Raw genomic sequence first — 16,848 nt, forward strand, 5'->3', positions numbered from 1 at the left:
CCAAGTCAGAACAGTACCTTTGGTTAGAAGATGAGTGGTCCAGCTGGCTTCTGTCTGGTTGCAGAGATGCAGATCTTGTGTCCCTGAGCCGGATTGCAGGACCGAGACAGTGGAAAGAATCCGACCAGCAATATTGGCTCTTCATCTTGCTGCTGTAAAAAGGTGCCAAATCCACAGAGCTGCGAGAATCTGTGAAGAAACCTTTGCTGGAATCCTCTTCTGACGACTGCTGCTACAAGTTCCCATCCAGTGTCCAGTTCTTTCGTCTTCAGACCAAGAATCTAGTGACCGGGTCCTGTGCTGCTGCATCCTGAAGGCATCCACTCAGCTCTTCCTTTTTTTCCTAAAGTACTGTGTGGGCTTGGGCAATACTTGCCTTAAGTCTGGTGTGCATCCTGTGAGGCTATAGGCGATACGTGTGGTTGGGCGTTTGCCCATACCACTTGCTCAGGCCTAATGCTGTAACGTACACAGGGAGCCTTCTCTGAAGTCCCTGAACACTTCTAACTAACTCTTAAGCTGCTACTCACTTGTTTAAGAAAATATCCTCTGGAACGATGACTTTGCTGCAACAGAAACCTATCCTGACCTGCCTACAGCTGACGTCTAGACCACTAGGGTCCCTCCTCGGGAAGGACTTTATGAGATAAGGATTCTGTCTTGAGTGAATAAGTACTTACTTGTCAAAGAGATAGTGTTGTAACTGAATCTCTGCACTAGATAAGTTACTAAGTGTCTAAAAGGTATTACTTAACTTTAAGTTGCGGTTGCTTCTTTAGAAAGCATACAAGTTGCTTTACTTACTCTTAATAGTGTCCCACATTCTAAAGAGTGTTTGTACTGTTCTGTTTTATCTTTGTTTAACTGAATGAGTACAAAGGTTTATCAATGGAGTTTACCTACCTTGAATGACAGAGTGTCATTCTTAAAGTTAACCACAGGGTTTTGCTTTCCCTGATCTGCTTTATACAGTTTTAAACCGTCTTTGAGTTAATATTTGCGTTAGACCTTGAACAGCTGATGCTCTTCTAAACTTATAACACAGGGTTGTGCTTTCTGTTTAGAGCATTTCTAAAATAGTCGGAGGGTAAATTACTTAACTTGAAATACATTATCTTTTTTAAAGTGTAATTGCGGTTTGCTTTCCTTGAATTGCTTAGTGCATTCTAAAATAGTTATTGTGTGTTCATACTTATCTTAATGTAGTTTAGGGTCCCTCCAGAAACTGAGTTGATTTACAAGCTCTGAACTGAGCTCTAAAAAGTAATGTTGCAAGGAGAATACATGTAACCGGGTTGGTTTATTATGTGATTTCTTAACAGTCACTGCATGACTGATAGTCAACTACCCTTGAAATACTGATTGTATTCTAAAAGTATACCTTACTGCTTTTATTCCCCTATTTTGTCTGGTGGACAGATGTATAGAAGGCCAACCTATATTGTGACGGGGACAACTCTGGGAGCTGTAGCCAAACCAGTTCAAGGTAGCCTAGACCTCTCGTCACTGCTAAATCTCAAGAGTTGGTGAGCTTGTAAAGGGTTCACAATGAGTACACACAATGGGAATCACAAATTGCACTTGGACAGTATGTATAAAAATAATTATTCATTTATGGACCAATGCAATATCACTATGAAAAATGACTACTAACAGATAGACGTATCACACAACACTAATAATGGATTTCATATATACAGTCACTAGAGTAGGGCATAATACAAATCAAACCACTGTAAAAGAAAGTACAGATAAGTTTATGTACTACAGGTCCACAGAGAATTACCCCTAACTTCAAAAGTCCTTCCATAAGTTGTCTGGGGCCTTATGACACAGTTTGTGATGCAGGAAAAAATGAAGTTAGGGTCTGTGGGGTCCATTGAACGGTTCCAAGGGTTAGTGTATTGTGAGAAACCTGAAGGTGTCTCACCCACTAGTCCCCGGGGATGTTTCATCCAGGTGGCCAGGACACGGCCATCACTTTTGGATCCAGTACCTGGAGGTGGACCAGTGCAGGAGGATCACCTGGATGGGGGGTCTTTGGGGAGTGGAAGTGAAACACCAGAGGGCGGGACACAGTATCCCCTTCCCTATAACACATTTTCCCCAGGATACCTAGGAACTCACCGCCCCCCCACCTTCCCCGACACACACACTTTCTCATGGACCACCCACTGTGAGCGACAACAGATTAACACCAGAGCCATATACCTGAAATATCCCAACACCATGGTCCGGCAAGGTCAGGCATTTATAGATCATTACAAACACCTGACCTCCATCACACTTCCCCTCACGGATAAAAGGTGGAGAATGAAAGCACACTGTGAGCAATGCAAAACACATGAGGAAACGGCAGTTCCAAGATTACAGATTAATACAAGGAGGAAGACCCTGAGACCGGAGAGGGTTGCAAGAAGGGAAGCACCCTTGACCTATAACAACCATTATTTTCACAAGCCTTGGAAAGTAAGAAACCGAAGACCAGGAACTAAGGCTGATCAAACCTACAGTGTGTCGGAGATACCCGGGGCTCTCCTGTGTCGCTAACAACAGCGCAGAGGAGCGATTGCTGCTATGGTACTGTCCTTGGCTTCCACAACAAAGCGGCACCCAAAAAAGCAACACAGCCGGTGTATCAGAGAGACTGATACCAAACCAGCTTGTGTTTTTTGAACCAATGTTGCAAGCAGCAACATTGTATAAAGGGAACTTTTGTATGAAGCATTTGCAATCAGCAACGTGACTATAATTGGAAGCCAGAAAGAATTACTTGAACTTCAGAATTGAACTCTGGGGAAATCAAGAAAAGATACCATACGCAGAGTGATCTGGCACCATGTAGGTTCTCATTTGAAAGTTTCTGTTAGGTATCCAACAGATCCCAAGTGTGAAAGAAATATTAAGATCGATAGGGTCATGCAACGGGTCTTGTTAAACCCTGGGCGCATTCAAAAGTCTTCGACAGTATAAAGTAAATCCATTTGGTCCAAGCCCGGCTGACGGAGAATAATTGAACTTTGTTTTGGTAAAGGGATCTGAGCCCGGAAGAGGGGGATCCAGGTTGAACACCTAAAGTGAAGACTGTGAATGCTAAAGAGAACATTTGCACGTCTTCTGTTATAGCAGGCCTTCTGCGTCAAGCGACGAATGAGAGGCAAAGAGACTTGAACACAGAAGGTCTTGAGTATTTTGGACTGTTTTTTGGACTTCTTATCCTAAAAGCCAGGTTAGAGCTGAGAGTTAGCCCCACACATACCCCGGCAGTGGTCTAATCAGGACCAATGGCGGGAACACTCATGCATAACACTCAGACACACTGAAACCAGTTTGTGGGTTGGGACCAGGGACATCCTGCCAGCAAACACACATAGGTCTCCTATAACCCGCCAAACGCCTCTGTTTTCCCAGGCACTGGAAGTCCATATAAAGATTTTCCTGACCTCACAGGCCAGGAAAAAGGCTAAAAGACAAGATGGCCAAAGGACAAGCGAAAAACCATGTGGCACAGCCATGTTCGACACTAGCCACAGTTGGTAGCCAAAGGCGGGTAACGCGGTAAGGCTAAAACGAAAAGCACCAACTTTTTTTAAAAAGTCACTGCTGCCACCAGCTTGTTCATTTAGCACACCTATAGTAGCCAAAAATCATTCAAATGTTAGTCTAGGGCAAAAACAAGTGTACTGCATTGTAAGATACATTGTTTTATTTATTTATGCATTTAGTTTATATTCAATGACTAACAAACTTGTGCATATAAAAGAAAACAAAACAATGAAAACAATTAAAAGAAACCTTTTCAAACGTTTTTCCATACTACTTAAAATCAAACAAGACATAAAATACTCAAATACAGATATTTTGACATTTTCGTAAATCATTTTCTAATTTGTACATTTACCATACCATATGATGAACAATATCAATTGATTTAATCAGTCACCATATGCCATATGTAGTAGGCCGCAGCGTTATATAGCACCAATTCCAGCCCTATCTGATCTGACCAAAATTGATCACTGCATATGAACCCTGTAGAAGACCCAATACCCCCATATCCTTTGATATACACGGGTTTTAGTGGAATACATGAAGTTAATAAATGTCTACTTGTTTCGATTTCTGTAGAGCAATGCCTACACATTACATCTTGGACCTCTTGGACTGCTCTATTCCACTTATTCATGTATTCTTTTGAGTACAGGATGTTAAATCTTAGTTGCATCGTAAACCTCCTATTTGTTAAGTAACTGTTGGGTTTACCAATCTTGAAACTTTGATGTGAATACTCTCTGTATCTGGGGAACTTACTGAAATAGCCAATGTCCACTATCATAACCCTTTCCCATGCTTTCTTTTTAATGACAGACACGTTATCCGGACGTTACCGTATTGTATCCAAATCAAGACCCAAAGTGCTGAGGTACTCTTTTGTGAAACTGCTCAGCTCCTTCATGTAAAAATTGGAACTACTGCCCCTTTTCCCATTAGCTGTAAGAGCTGGTTTGTTCCTGTACCCTTTTATCAATTTTGAGGTACAGGAGAGTTTTTCTAATATACCAGCTTGTAAGCAAAGGCTGTAATCCATACTCCAGGCGAAGTGCTTCAACCGGTACAGCTCTAGGCATATTCATTATGGAATGTAGTAATTTTCCTTCCAATTTTTGTTGCCACCCAACCTCCTTTTGTGTCAGGGTCTCTAATGCATATAAAATAGCTGGACAGATAGTAGATTTGTATATTTCGATAAAACCCTCTATATTGCTTCCACCCCTGTGTTCAACATAAGATTTTATTGCCAACCACCCCCTCCATATGCTGGTTACAATATAATCTTTATACTGCGAAGCCAATGCCGTTGCCCATATTGGGATACCCAGATAAAGCACTTCCGAGGTCATTTCCAGTCTTATGCCATCAGAAAACCAATGTGTTTTTTTTAATTATCTTTCTGTTGGAATCTGTCAAACACATTGTTCTTGTCTTTGTTTTGTTTATAATCATGAAGTTCTCTTTAGCATAGACATCAAGGGCGTTTAAGGAGCGCTGTAGACCAATCTGGGTTTAATCTAAAATTATGTCATCCGCATAGGCCATGATGACAATTTTCACGCCATTTATAGTTGGTGAAAAGTTTGTAATATCCGTTAATGCGTGGTCCATGTTTGCAGTGTAAACATTGTACAGGATAGGGCCCAAAGCACATCCCTGTTTCAAGCCCTCTTTAGTAGCGATGCAATCAGTAAGTAACCCCTTGTGATTGAGACGGACTGCCACCGACTTGTTTGTATATAGTTTTTGTATGAAATCTAGAAGAGCAGAATCGATGCCCTAAGTTTTCAGTTTTTACCATAGTCTGTTCCTAGTGACCAGGTCAAAGCATTTGAAAAGTCCACGTAACGTCAATATAACTTATTTTCCTCTTTTGTGTGTAATGCCCTCAATAATTGCAATGTTGCTATATTAAATGTTGTACTATAGCTCTTCCTGAATCCTGTTTGGAAAATGCTCATTATGTTCTTGTTTTTCAGCCAGGTATTCAATGATTCCAAGAGAACACTTGCAAACAGTTTTTGGCAAGAGCCTATCATCACCAGCAATCTGTAATTTGTTATGTCTGCCCCCTTTTTTTATATTGGGATCAGAATTGATTTGCATCAGCTCTCTGGGATTTTACCAGTCTTTAATGTTTTCCCAAAGTGTCGTGCCAATATTCTAGCCCAAAGGTTAGTATCGGCTTTGTAGACCAAATTTGGGATACCGTTTGGCCCCGGCGCTCGGGAGGCTTTTGATTTTATTATTAGCCTTTCGAGGTTCGTTTCGGAAAAATCTTCTACCAACTTTAATAGAGTATGCATTGACATTAGTCCATTTTGTTGTCTCATCCTCTTCTGGATTTACTGAGTCCTGGCCCTTTGTTCCATACAGCTTATGGATATGTCTTGTCCAGCCTTCTTCCGATATAGGATTTAAATCAATCTTCCTTGATACATTTTTAAAGTTATTAAAGTTGTGCCAAAATTTGGCCTTGTTGTCTTGTCTCAACCAGGTGAACAGATTTATCCAGTTTACCGTCCTGATAGAGGCTCTATGCATTTTTTGCCAATTTCTATATTACGCAGACATGTTTTTTATAGTTCTCCTTTTGATTTCTGGAGGTAGCTCTAGATTTCTTTTCACCGCTGCCATTTCATTACAATATTTTCTCTTTCTTTCCTGGATGATGGGATCAAATAATTTAAGGTTTGGCTCTTGGTTGAGTTGATGCTCCCCTTTTTTTAATTTTTTTTTTTTTTTTTTTACATATGGTGGAGTGATAGCTTTGATTATCTCTTCTAGGTTCTAATCTCTGTTGGTGAACAGACAAACCAGTTTTACCTCATTTATTTTTAAGACTTCATTTAAAAGTTCTATGTCTTTTTGTGGCCATCACAATCTGTTTCCCGTATTATTTGGGAACACATTTTACACCTTTTTCCAGGTCTTTCTGCCTATCCTTTTGGAAGGATGTCCAACGTAGAATACCATAATCACTAACTCTACTATGGAGCTAGATGTTGTGCGCAACACTCTATCCATAACCACATAGTCTATTTAAGGATGTGAGTATGCCATTTGACCATGTGTAAATTGGTTCAGTCTCCTTGTTAGACTCCATTCTCATGGGTTCCAAATAAATAAATTCAAATGATTGCAAATCATATTTTTGCCCCACGTTGGGGCCATTAGAAGCATGCAGCAGTCTTCTATTAAAATCACCCACCGGGATAATGCCACCCGCAGGGGTGTTTCTATCCTACAAGTGATGGCCTCTGTTATTATAACTTGTATTGATTTAGTACAAGAGCCCCAGGGGGTCATAAATGTTGATAATTAAAAAATAATAATAATAAAAAAATGTCATCTGACGCAGAAGTGAATGTTGCAATATGCCCGTTAGCACATTAGCCGAGTCGTTTGTCATTGACCAGGGTTCCAGTTTTAAATGTGTCCTAGCCCCTATAGCCAGCCCCCCCACTTGCCCTGCCCTTGTTATGTTTTCTGGCCTTCTTGTACAGGATTTGATACCCATCTATATAGAAGCTTTTTGTGCACCAGGTCTCTTGGAACAAAAATAGGTCCACTTCCTTTTTTCAAAGGCTGACCCATTGGAAGTGTTAAAAGTGAATTATGTCCTCTTGTATTCAAAGAGACCCACAACGGCTTTACAGTGGTTTCACATGTCAGTTGGCCCCGCTACATTTGTTCATAGGCATCCATAACGTGGCAGTGACGACCTTGGGCCTTGTCCGCAAGTTTTGTTCTTGTAACGCTCTCAATGCATCTTTCTGTTAGGCAAGATTGTATGCAGTACCCATAGGGTGCACTACAACAAACAAGTCTGTACTACACAGGTTGGTAGTGTGGATGAGTAGTCAGGCTTATCTCAAGAGGGGTCAATGTGAACTGCAGGGGAGTTGCACAGGGGTTCACAGTGAAAAGTATCCAAGCAAACACTTACACATAGGGTTTCTTGATAAACAATTGTTAATTTCTTTACCAGTCAGTTGATATAAGCCTTCTTCAGAAGAGAGCACTGTAAAACACCACACACATATACTTCAAAACCACACAATATCTTAGTTAGGAATCAGTAAATACCCATTTGGGATGGCATACAGCAGAGACCTACACCCACAGGTGACTTCAATTGTTAGGGGGGTGCTGTTGACATTGATGTATTACTGTTGGCATTCAGAATTAGCTAAGAGCAAGTAAAAATGAAAATGTTATTAGAGCAAACAAGTTACCACAAATATTTCTTAAGCAGGCAAATACTTTCAGATCCTCCAATAAAAGTAATTCTGTTAAAACAGGCTATGCCAAAGTCAATAGGCAAGAGTTTAGATAGGCTGAAGCACTTCTTTGAAGGTAGGTAGAAAAGTCTTTGCACAATGTTTCAGAAGTCTTTGAAGAAAAAGATGAATCAATGTAGGGCCACAAGCTGTTTAGTCTTGTGAGAGTAGAAGATGCAAGCAAATCTACAGCAAGAGGAAAGTTCTCTTAGACTTTGTACAGTACCTTTAAAATGAAGAAAAGATGCAGCAGATGACTTCTGTTCCTGTGCAGCTCTGCAGTTCTCACTCTTCCTGGGCTTCAGCCTTGGGGACAAGAGGGAGGACGTCGGGGACTCCTGGACTGCACTGGGACGGTCAAAACTTGCAACAGGCAAACTTCACTTTCAGTGGCTGTTCAGTGTTTCATCTCCTCGCGTCTACCACAAATAGCAACACTCCGTTTCCTGGCTGTCGAGATGGACTTTTCTTGCTTCTGGGGTTCCACACTCTGTTGAGCTCAGCCACTGTCAGTCCTGCTTCCTGGGAGTCCAGAGGATCTTCTTGGAGATCTTGGCCAACTTAAAAGCAACACACACAAACTGGTGTTCCTCTCCCTGGCTCTACAGTTTCCAGCAGCAACTCTGTGGCAATTCAACCAGCTCCGAGATGGATGTCCAGGTGGCTTAATTTGGAGTTGATTGGTCCCACCAACTGAAGGGGAGAAGTCGTCCTTGCAGGGGCTTCTCTGTCGATGCGAACTTGGCATTTCGGCACTGCAGCAGGGCTTCACCTGCAAACCAATGGTCCAGGAGTTGGAGCAGGCGTCCTCTTCAAGTTCTTTTTCGGTTCCTTCATCCAGTGGTCGACTTTGCCTTCAAAGCCAAAAGACTCACCTTTTATACAGTTCTCTCCCTTTCATTCCAGCCTAGCTGTCGCTCACCCAGCAGGGTGGCTGTCCTTGCCAGACAGTCAGCCAGCCAATCATCACAGAGTGCCTTTTGGTATCCTAGGAGACTAAGCACAGGGAGTTTCGGGCACCTTCCTCACTTCCTGCCTACTCCAGTGTCTTGCTCGCCAAGAGTGCACGGATAGTTATATCACCAGTACATTTGCAGAGCAGAGCAAATACTTTGAACGCAGGTAGACGGAACAATAACTCACAACCAGACACGCAGTTAGCGAAATAATTAGCATGTACACAGCGATTTATTCATAGTTAAGCATACATAAGCAACAAGTGATAACACAGACATAAATCACACAAAAGATAGTGAATTAAAGAAAATACATCACCATGGGCATAACTGAATCCCTCATCTCGCCAGAAGCGGCAGGAAGACCCTGGTAACAGCCAGGCCAAGAGCACAACAGCCCACAGGAAGGTCGAAACAAGGCGCCCCCCTCCGACTGAGGTCTTTGTGTTTTTTCCACCTGACCTTTCCAGAGCTCCGCATATATGCCCTCCTCAAAAAGGGGTGGCAATTTCTCGAACCTTCTGGCATTAGCGCTTGCGCATTGATGAGTGACCGTTGGTTGCCGGCCAGGCCAACCGACAGTAACCCCAAGGAGCAAAGCTTGCCTCTTCTAAAGCACCATGGAAAACAATTCCATAACTCATCCTGAGACCTTGGCGCAAGTATAGCAAGACATAGCAAAACCTTTTTTTTATATCTGGTACCAGCCGGCACCTGTGGATTCTCGCTTTCCCAGCGCTGTGTCCTTGGCTAAGTTCTGCATACAGGCTCAGCAATGAATAACATTGAAAGCATGTTTTTTAGCAAAGCAAGTGCAGTTTTCACTGAGGCATGGAATAAATATCCATTATGGCTCTGAGTGCCCCCAGAATGCACTGCGCATCAGCGCCATGTTTTAGCTCAAGCATCACGCCCAGACACCCTGCAGCCAAAGGCAGAACGAACAAAGGGATCAAACCTAGTTTGGCGCCCAGAGTAAATCTCAAGAAGGACTTTTCCGCAAAGAAATGGCAAAAAAAGAAGACGGGCCATTTTGACAAAAATGGCACCTTTGGGTGCTTTACTACAGCTGTGAACGCAGCCCGCAGTAAATGGACACCTCAGTAGTAAAAACGAAACCACTGCCACCAGCCATTCAGGAAAGGGTAACATAAAAATGTTACTTGAGAAGCTAGACAAAGGGGGATACTAGGTAACCCCTCCAGCACCCTATTGTACGATAGTGTATGCTGGGTCTAGAATAGGTACAAATGTAAGTAAAGTCAGTTTCACTTTACTGCTCTGGGAAACAGTAGTTTATCCCAGAGAAGTTATTTCTACCTTTGGAAATCTCAGAGACTTCCCTGTGTCACTGCACTAAAGAAACACTTGTGAATAGGCACGTTATAAATGCCATATCATATCCTATCATAAAGGTGCTGTGTGACACAATGTAAAAGATGATGTCTATGGAGTTTGTCAGACTCCACAACCAAAAGAAACACAGGGTACACAAATCACATTAAAATGCATGAGAGAGTGGGAAAAAGGATCTCACTTTCTCCAGGTCAAAAAGATCAAGTCCTCAAAATCCAGCAAAGTTGCTGGGGTCCCTAAGGTAGAGGGAATTGGCACATTTCTGAGAATTCTCCCTAACACTTTTTGGTTGGTAAATTTAAGCTAGTATGCACATTCCTTATGTTGTCCTCTTGTACTACTTTTGTGCCTTTTTGTTTTCTGGCAAGCAATTCATGTGTAACCAGCCTGTCCTAGCATTTCAGAGTGTGTTTCAAAACTCGATTAATGCCCAATTAGTCTCACTATTCCATTCTGGCAATTCAATTTTTAGAATATCTCTAGATTGTATGTAATCCAGATATCTCAGTTGTTTGAAAATTGACAGTACTGTTTTTTGATTTAGGAATGGGCTTTGTGATGTGGGTGCATTTTCTTCCAATATCACCCATGTGCCCCCATCTTTCAATGCACCGGGATATATTATTGTCAATTTGTAATCATCTTCAATCTGTGCTTGGGCCCCCGACTGATTGTTATGTGCAGCATCCTTAGGAATTGGCAAATGTTTCCTTTCCCCATCTGGCTCTATTGACTTTTGAGCTTGTGACAATATTTGATCTGTCTTCTGGTCGCATTTAGGTGTATCTTCTGGTTGTGCTATTAGCTTATTCCTTAATTCATCTGCACCTGTTGGCCCTTTCTTCAACTTTATGCCTGGACCCTCTTTTTTCTGATATCCTAGACCTTTACACACAAACATCCTAAACTGCTTTTGAGGTGCCAGCGTTTTGGTATTGCATGTTTTTCCTTTGGCGATTGTTTGTTTTTTAGAACCTTCTTTAATTCTGTAGGTTGGGAGATTTGGACCTCCTCGAAGTCCCAGTCCAGTTTTTCCTTACCATTGCGCTTAATATCCTCCTGTATCATATCTCTGTCAAATTGTCCTTGCTTTTGATTACAAAAAAGGTAGCAGGCGCCCATCTCTCGAAAGAACAAGGCATGATAACCTGTTCAGTGGTTATTAACCACATTGAGAGTTCGCAGCCATTGCTTTTTGCTCACTGTACCTTCACAGATGGGAAATATCCATTTGCATATCAGTCTTTGTCCCGCCCACAAGGGCAGTCCAGCACCGAAATGCTATGGCAATTCCTCTCTGAACAAGAGTACCATCAGCAACCCCATACACGTGTTTCAGCCTTGTTGGGCATCATCAGTGAGGTGAATCTGAGCCTCTCTAAGCACAGTGAGCAGGGAGTCCACGTCTGGTTGCCCCCAGGTAACCTAGGGTGACCAACCCCAAGTTCCTTTCATAAATACAAAAAAGGTAGCAGGCGCCCCTCTCTCGAAAGAACAAGGCATGATAACCTGTTCAGTGGTTATTAACCACATTGAGAGTTTGCAGCCATTGCTTTTTGCTCACTGTACCTTCACAGATGGGAAATATCCATTTGCATATCAGTCTTTGTCCCGCCCACAAGGGCAGTCCAGCACCGAAATGCTATGGCAATTCCTCTCTGAACAAGAGTACCATCAGCAACCCCATACACGTGTTTCAGCCTTGTTGGGCATCATCAGTGAGGTGAAGCTGAGCCTCTCTAAGCACAGTGAGCAGGGAGTCCACGTCTGGTTGCCCCCAGGTAACCTAGGGTGACCAACCCCAAGTTCCTTTCATAAATACAAAAAAGGTAGCAGGCGCCCCTCTCTCGAAAGAACAAGGCATGATAACCTGTTCAGTGGTTATTAACCACATTGAGAGTTCGCAGCCATTGCTTTTTGCTCACTGTACCTTCACAGATGGGAAATATCCATTTGCATATCAGTCTTTGATTTGCTTTTGATTACCTTTTTTTGATTACCTTTATATGTTCCAGTTATAATGTCCACTTTTCCTCATTCTCTTCCAACCTGCTTGGCTTTATCGTTTATGATGATATCCACTTTTTTGTGCAGCTCTGTTAGTATATCTAGAAGCTTGATTGAGAGCTGTTGACTGTCTCCCAGCTCCTTCTTTATAGGGGCCATTTGTATGGCTTAGCTGTCTATCTTTCATTCCATAGCCATCAGCTGGTTCTTTGTAACAAGGTCATCAACCATAGTTGTTTCTCCTACTGTAGAAGTCTCAGTTACCTCCTCCGAGGAAGATGTATCAGAAGAGTCTGATTGTGAGGCGAAGACTGTCATATCTGGTGAGTATGACAGACTAATGCCCTCATTATCTTCCACACTTTCCATGTTTGACAACTTCTTCTCTTCCCCCAGCGAGGCTCTCTGTCAATTATTTACCAGCTTTAGTAATTAATTATTATTGTCAATTATAGCAGACAGGTGCTTTTCTTTGCCTGAATCTCGTGATTCTGATGAGTGTCTGGGCAGGCGCTTATCTTGTGCTCCAAATAAAGCTGTGATATCAGCTTGAGAAGGCTGATCAATTTTAGAATTGATTTAGCACATCGTACTTGGTGCCACTTCGTAAATTGGGGTGGTTATGCGGCGCAATTGCTTTACACAAATGCTCTTTACACGTCGTTGTTGTAGGTAGAAAGGCCGAATTTAGGTAATAGGTGACTGGATCTACAGGTTAGAGATGAGAAGGCAGCTTTGTGACTCCTAATTGAGTTTCAGCCTTCCTTTTTCTCTTATCCTGGACCCAGTGTCACCAACCTCCACCCGTTGTGCACTTTTCAAGAAGGGGAAACAAGGCCACTAATTAGAGTGCTCTACCGCGTTGTTTCAACCCCTCTCCACGCACCTGTTCCCCAGAACCCTCCTACCCTCCCACTGAACACCGCTGATAAGTCTGTGCGCCTCTGTCGGCTCCTTGTTTCCATTGTCTCCCCAGCTTGTTACCCCTCACTTTCAGGCGCTTGGGGTCATCATAGCTTGCCAAGACTCGCCTCTGCATGCAGTTTTCATTCGGTTCTGCTGCAACGAACAGCTACATCCCCATACAGCGGCGGCAGGTGACGAGCAGCTTCGATGTCTCTTCAGTGCGGCAGGTAGCTTCTGTGTAGCACAGCAACCAGGGCACTAGAGGAAAGAACCTCATAACGTCTCAGTAACGTATCAAGCCGACACTGTGGCAATTCTCAAATCACCTCAGTGAGATCAACGGCCGCTTCCGACGCTGCAAGGGAATGCTCATGTAATGGATTTTCCACATCTAACGTGACCTGGGGTTCCTGACTGAGATCAAACTCAACCTCTTCTGGGAGTTTCAACAAAGCATAAAATGAATTGTAGAATGATCCAAAGTTACCACAAGTGATAAGTAGCTACTAAAAGTAGTAACAAAGTAACTAGACTAAGGGAAACAATGTTTCCCAGTATTGACAGCTTGAAGGACATGTCCGTTTCCCCATAACAGATGAGCAGAGACAGTGTAGTGAAGCTTAAGGCTTCACTGCACTGTAAAAAGTACAGGTCATGATCAAAAATAAAAGCAACAAGTTTGGGGGTCCATTAAAAATGTAAGGAAAGGTGCAGTAAAGGGAAATGTTTCCTAACGTCTGTCTGTGTCTTGAGAGTGTGCGTGTGTCTCAATAAAGAGTTGATGTGTGAAGCACCTGTTACCCCCCAACCCCCAAGATGGCTTCCATGGTTCTCATGCCAGGGTTCCTCCTGTCTACCCCGTATTAATAACAATGGCTATCTACGTAATATCTATCTATCCCTACTTAACATTCCCATAATATCCCAACGCTCTACTTCCCCCTACGTAACATTTAGCCTACATACCATTAATCACATATACACATAGCTACTCATACATATTCACAACATATATTCAACATAAAACACTATATTATAATAGGGTGAATGCTGAAGTCAGTCACCCCTTCACAGTCTAGGTCTGTTCATGGTGCAGGGCTACGTGCTTGCTCTTGATGGCCCACCCAGGGCTTCTCTTCACTGCTCCAACCTCTGGGGTGGAGCGGGGTGGAGCGGCCTTCCGCTGTGCTCTCTGCATTACCTTCCGGGCAGGATTTTTTCAGTGACCGGCCTGCCTTACTGGCCATGAGGCTGGCCTTTGGGGACACAGCCGGGCAGGCTGGCTTTTGGGGACACGGCCGGGCAGGCTGGCCTTTGGGGACACGGCCGGGCAGCCCAGTCGGGGCTGTCCCTGACCCATGTAACCTTGTAGGGCTGTTCTTAATGGGCCCGGGCAGCCATGGGCCTTAAATGTCTCTGGAGACAGTCCGGTCTGGCCGACAGGAACCGGGGGATGCCTAGCTGCCTCTGGCATAGCAGCTCAGCCCCCCTGCAGTCCCGGCGGGGAGCCCCATGCGCCGCTCGGCACTCATCGGAAGATTAAGGTGCCAGGGGGGCCGCTCGAGGCAGACCGCCCACCCTTCCCAAGTAAGTCTCACTCTTTCATATCCCTCTCTTAACTGTCTCTTCAACTGTATTCTTTTAAAACCCTTCTAGATTTGTTTCTCTCCTCTGCCCAGTCCTTTCTATTGCTTTGACATACAATATATATATTCTCTCTGTATCTCTGTGTCTCTGTATCTCTGTGTCTCTCTCTCTCTCTCTCTCTCTCTCTCTCTCTCTCTCTCTCTCTCTCTCTCTCTCTCTCTCTCTCTCTCTCTCTCTCTCTCTCTCTCTCTCTCCACTTTTAATAAAACCTTTTATTATTACACTGGTGTCTTTGTCTTTCTTTCCTGTGTATTCCCTCAGAGGGCCAGCATGTAGCTGGGGGTAAAGGGAAATGGGGAATACTGCGTCTCACCCAATGGTGCCTCATCCCGACTCCCCAAGTCTCCTCCACCCAGGTGATCCTCCCTCTCATATCCACCCCAAGGGTCAGGATCCGATAGCGGCAGCCTTTCCCTGGCCACATTGGAGGAGGATATATTGGTGAAAGAAGTGAGGACGCCCTCAGGTTCCTCACAGCATATACATCCTGGGGACAGTGGAAGACCATGGCTGGGGATTTTTGTAACAATCATCGTAACAAGTAAATAACCCTTCTACTTTTTTGTTGCTATCCTCGCTGGCTGCTCCTGTTCTCCTGTGCAGGTACTTTTCCTGTGGTCTTTGATATATATTACTTTACTGCATTTCTTGTTTCTCTAGGCATTGAGCCACCAAGGGAATCTTTTAACCGATGGCTGCTGGAGCGGAAGGTTGAGGATAAAGGCCCAGACCCTTTGCTGCCCAGTGACTGCGATCCTGTTGTTTCACCATCCATGTTCCGAGAAATTATGAATGACATTCCAATAAGGTACTACTCAAACCAGGGACGGAGGGTAATTGGGCTTCACCATTGCACCAGAAGAGCCCCAATACTTTATTAGGCATGAATCTATAGAATATGCACCCGAAACCAAGAAGCTCATGTGCTGGTTTAGAATTTCTATTTTGAGTGTAATTCTTCCCACTTCGTGAGCCCCATTGCCTTTTTGCTCGACTCTTGAATTCTTTTGCTTCTCCTGAATGAGTGGGAACCTTTTTCCACAATTACTCATTCTTTTACTCTGATTTTGGGAATCCTTTTTATCGTTTTGATACTTTTTAATGGAGTTATGCTTTCCTCCATGTTTTCTGGCATCTACAATTTCTTATTGCAGCAAACAGCACTTTCTGTGCAGTGTTGCTGGGGAGCTCCTTGAGCTTCCATTTTTATTTTACCTGGGTTAACACATGTTACCAGGGCAGGGGGAAACATTTTGTCCCACCTGTATTTTATTTTTGAGACCAGCACACCACACATTAAGTGGAGTGCTGAGGGGAAACCTAGCATCCCTTTTTTCACTTTTCTAGTAACATTTAGTTACTGTTCGAAGTTCAACTGACAGGTTGGTGGCAGTGTACGTTTTTTGCACAACCTCTTGTGGACTTTTGTCGCAGGTTTCCATTGCAGATGTGGTAAGGGACACTAGGGTTTCCATTTGCCTAAAATGTTGACTGCATTTTTGTAAGTCCTGTTCTTGATTACTTGGTCTTTCTTGAGCCTTCTTCTACCTGCCTGGGTGGGGGAGGTTGTGATGGGTGTTTTGTCTTTATTTAAAAAAAGGTAGCAGGCGCTCCTCTCCAGGAAGAACATGGCATGATAACCTGTTCTGAGATGAGAGTTTACAGCACACGCTTTTTGCTCACTGTACCTTTCACAGATGGGAAATATCCATTTGCATATCAGTCTTTGTCCCGCCCACATGGGCAGTCCAGCACCGAAATGCTATGGCAATTCCTCTCTGAACAAGAGTACCAAGAGCAACCCCATATACGTGTTTCAGCCTTGTTGGGCCTCATCAGTGAGGTGAAGCTGTGCCTCTCTTTAGCAAATTTCCCTGCCATGGCTCTAAATGCTTGGAAGGACAGGAAGTGGGGGAGGTGACCAAAACTCCCCTGGTCTTTGTCCTGCAGTGTGCATGCTTCAAACCAGTTTGTGCTGGGAGGCTTGCTGTCCCCATTGGGCAGCCACCCCTCAAGTTTGAATCAAGGCATGTCTGGTGATTGGTGTGCTCAGACAGTTTATCTGCATGAAAGGCAACGGTCCTGGAGCAGAAACTCAGTTGACCATTGTAATTGAAGATTTGACAACGTCCGCAGCCGCC

The 16,848-nt window shown here is 43.6% G+C and overlaps 1 protein-coding gene across 2 annotated transcripts in view; it reads left to right on the forward strand.

The window, feature by feature from the left end:
• PCIF1 (phosphorylated CTD interacting factor 1) overlaps positions 1–16,848 on the forward strand; it is a 400,121-nt gene that overhangs the window by 104,425 nt on the left and 278,848 nt on the right. For both annotated transcript variants that reach the window (XM_069651242.1, XM_069651241.1), the window contains one exon: positions 15,368–15,515. In XM_069651242.1, coding sequence (XP_069507343.1) covers positions 15,368–15,515 — 148 coding nt within the window. The remainder of the gene's footprint in view (positions 1–15,367; positions 15,516–16,848) is intronic.

This window comes from Ambystoma mexicanum, chromosome 3p (genome assembly GCF_040938575.1).
Source record: "Ambystoma mexicanum isolate Mex_15411 chromosome 3p, UKY_AmexF1_1, whole genome shotgun sequence".
NCBI lineage: Eukaryota > Metazoa > Chordata > Amphibia > Caudata > Ambystomatidae > Ambystoma > Ambystoma mexicanum.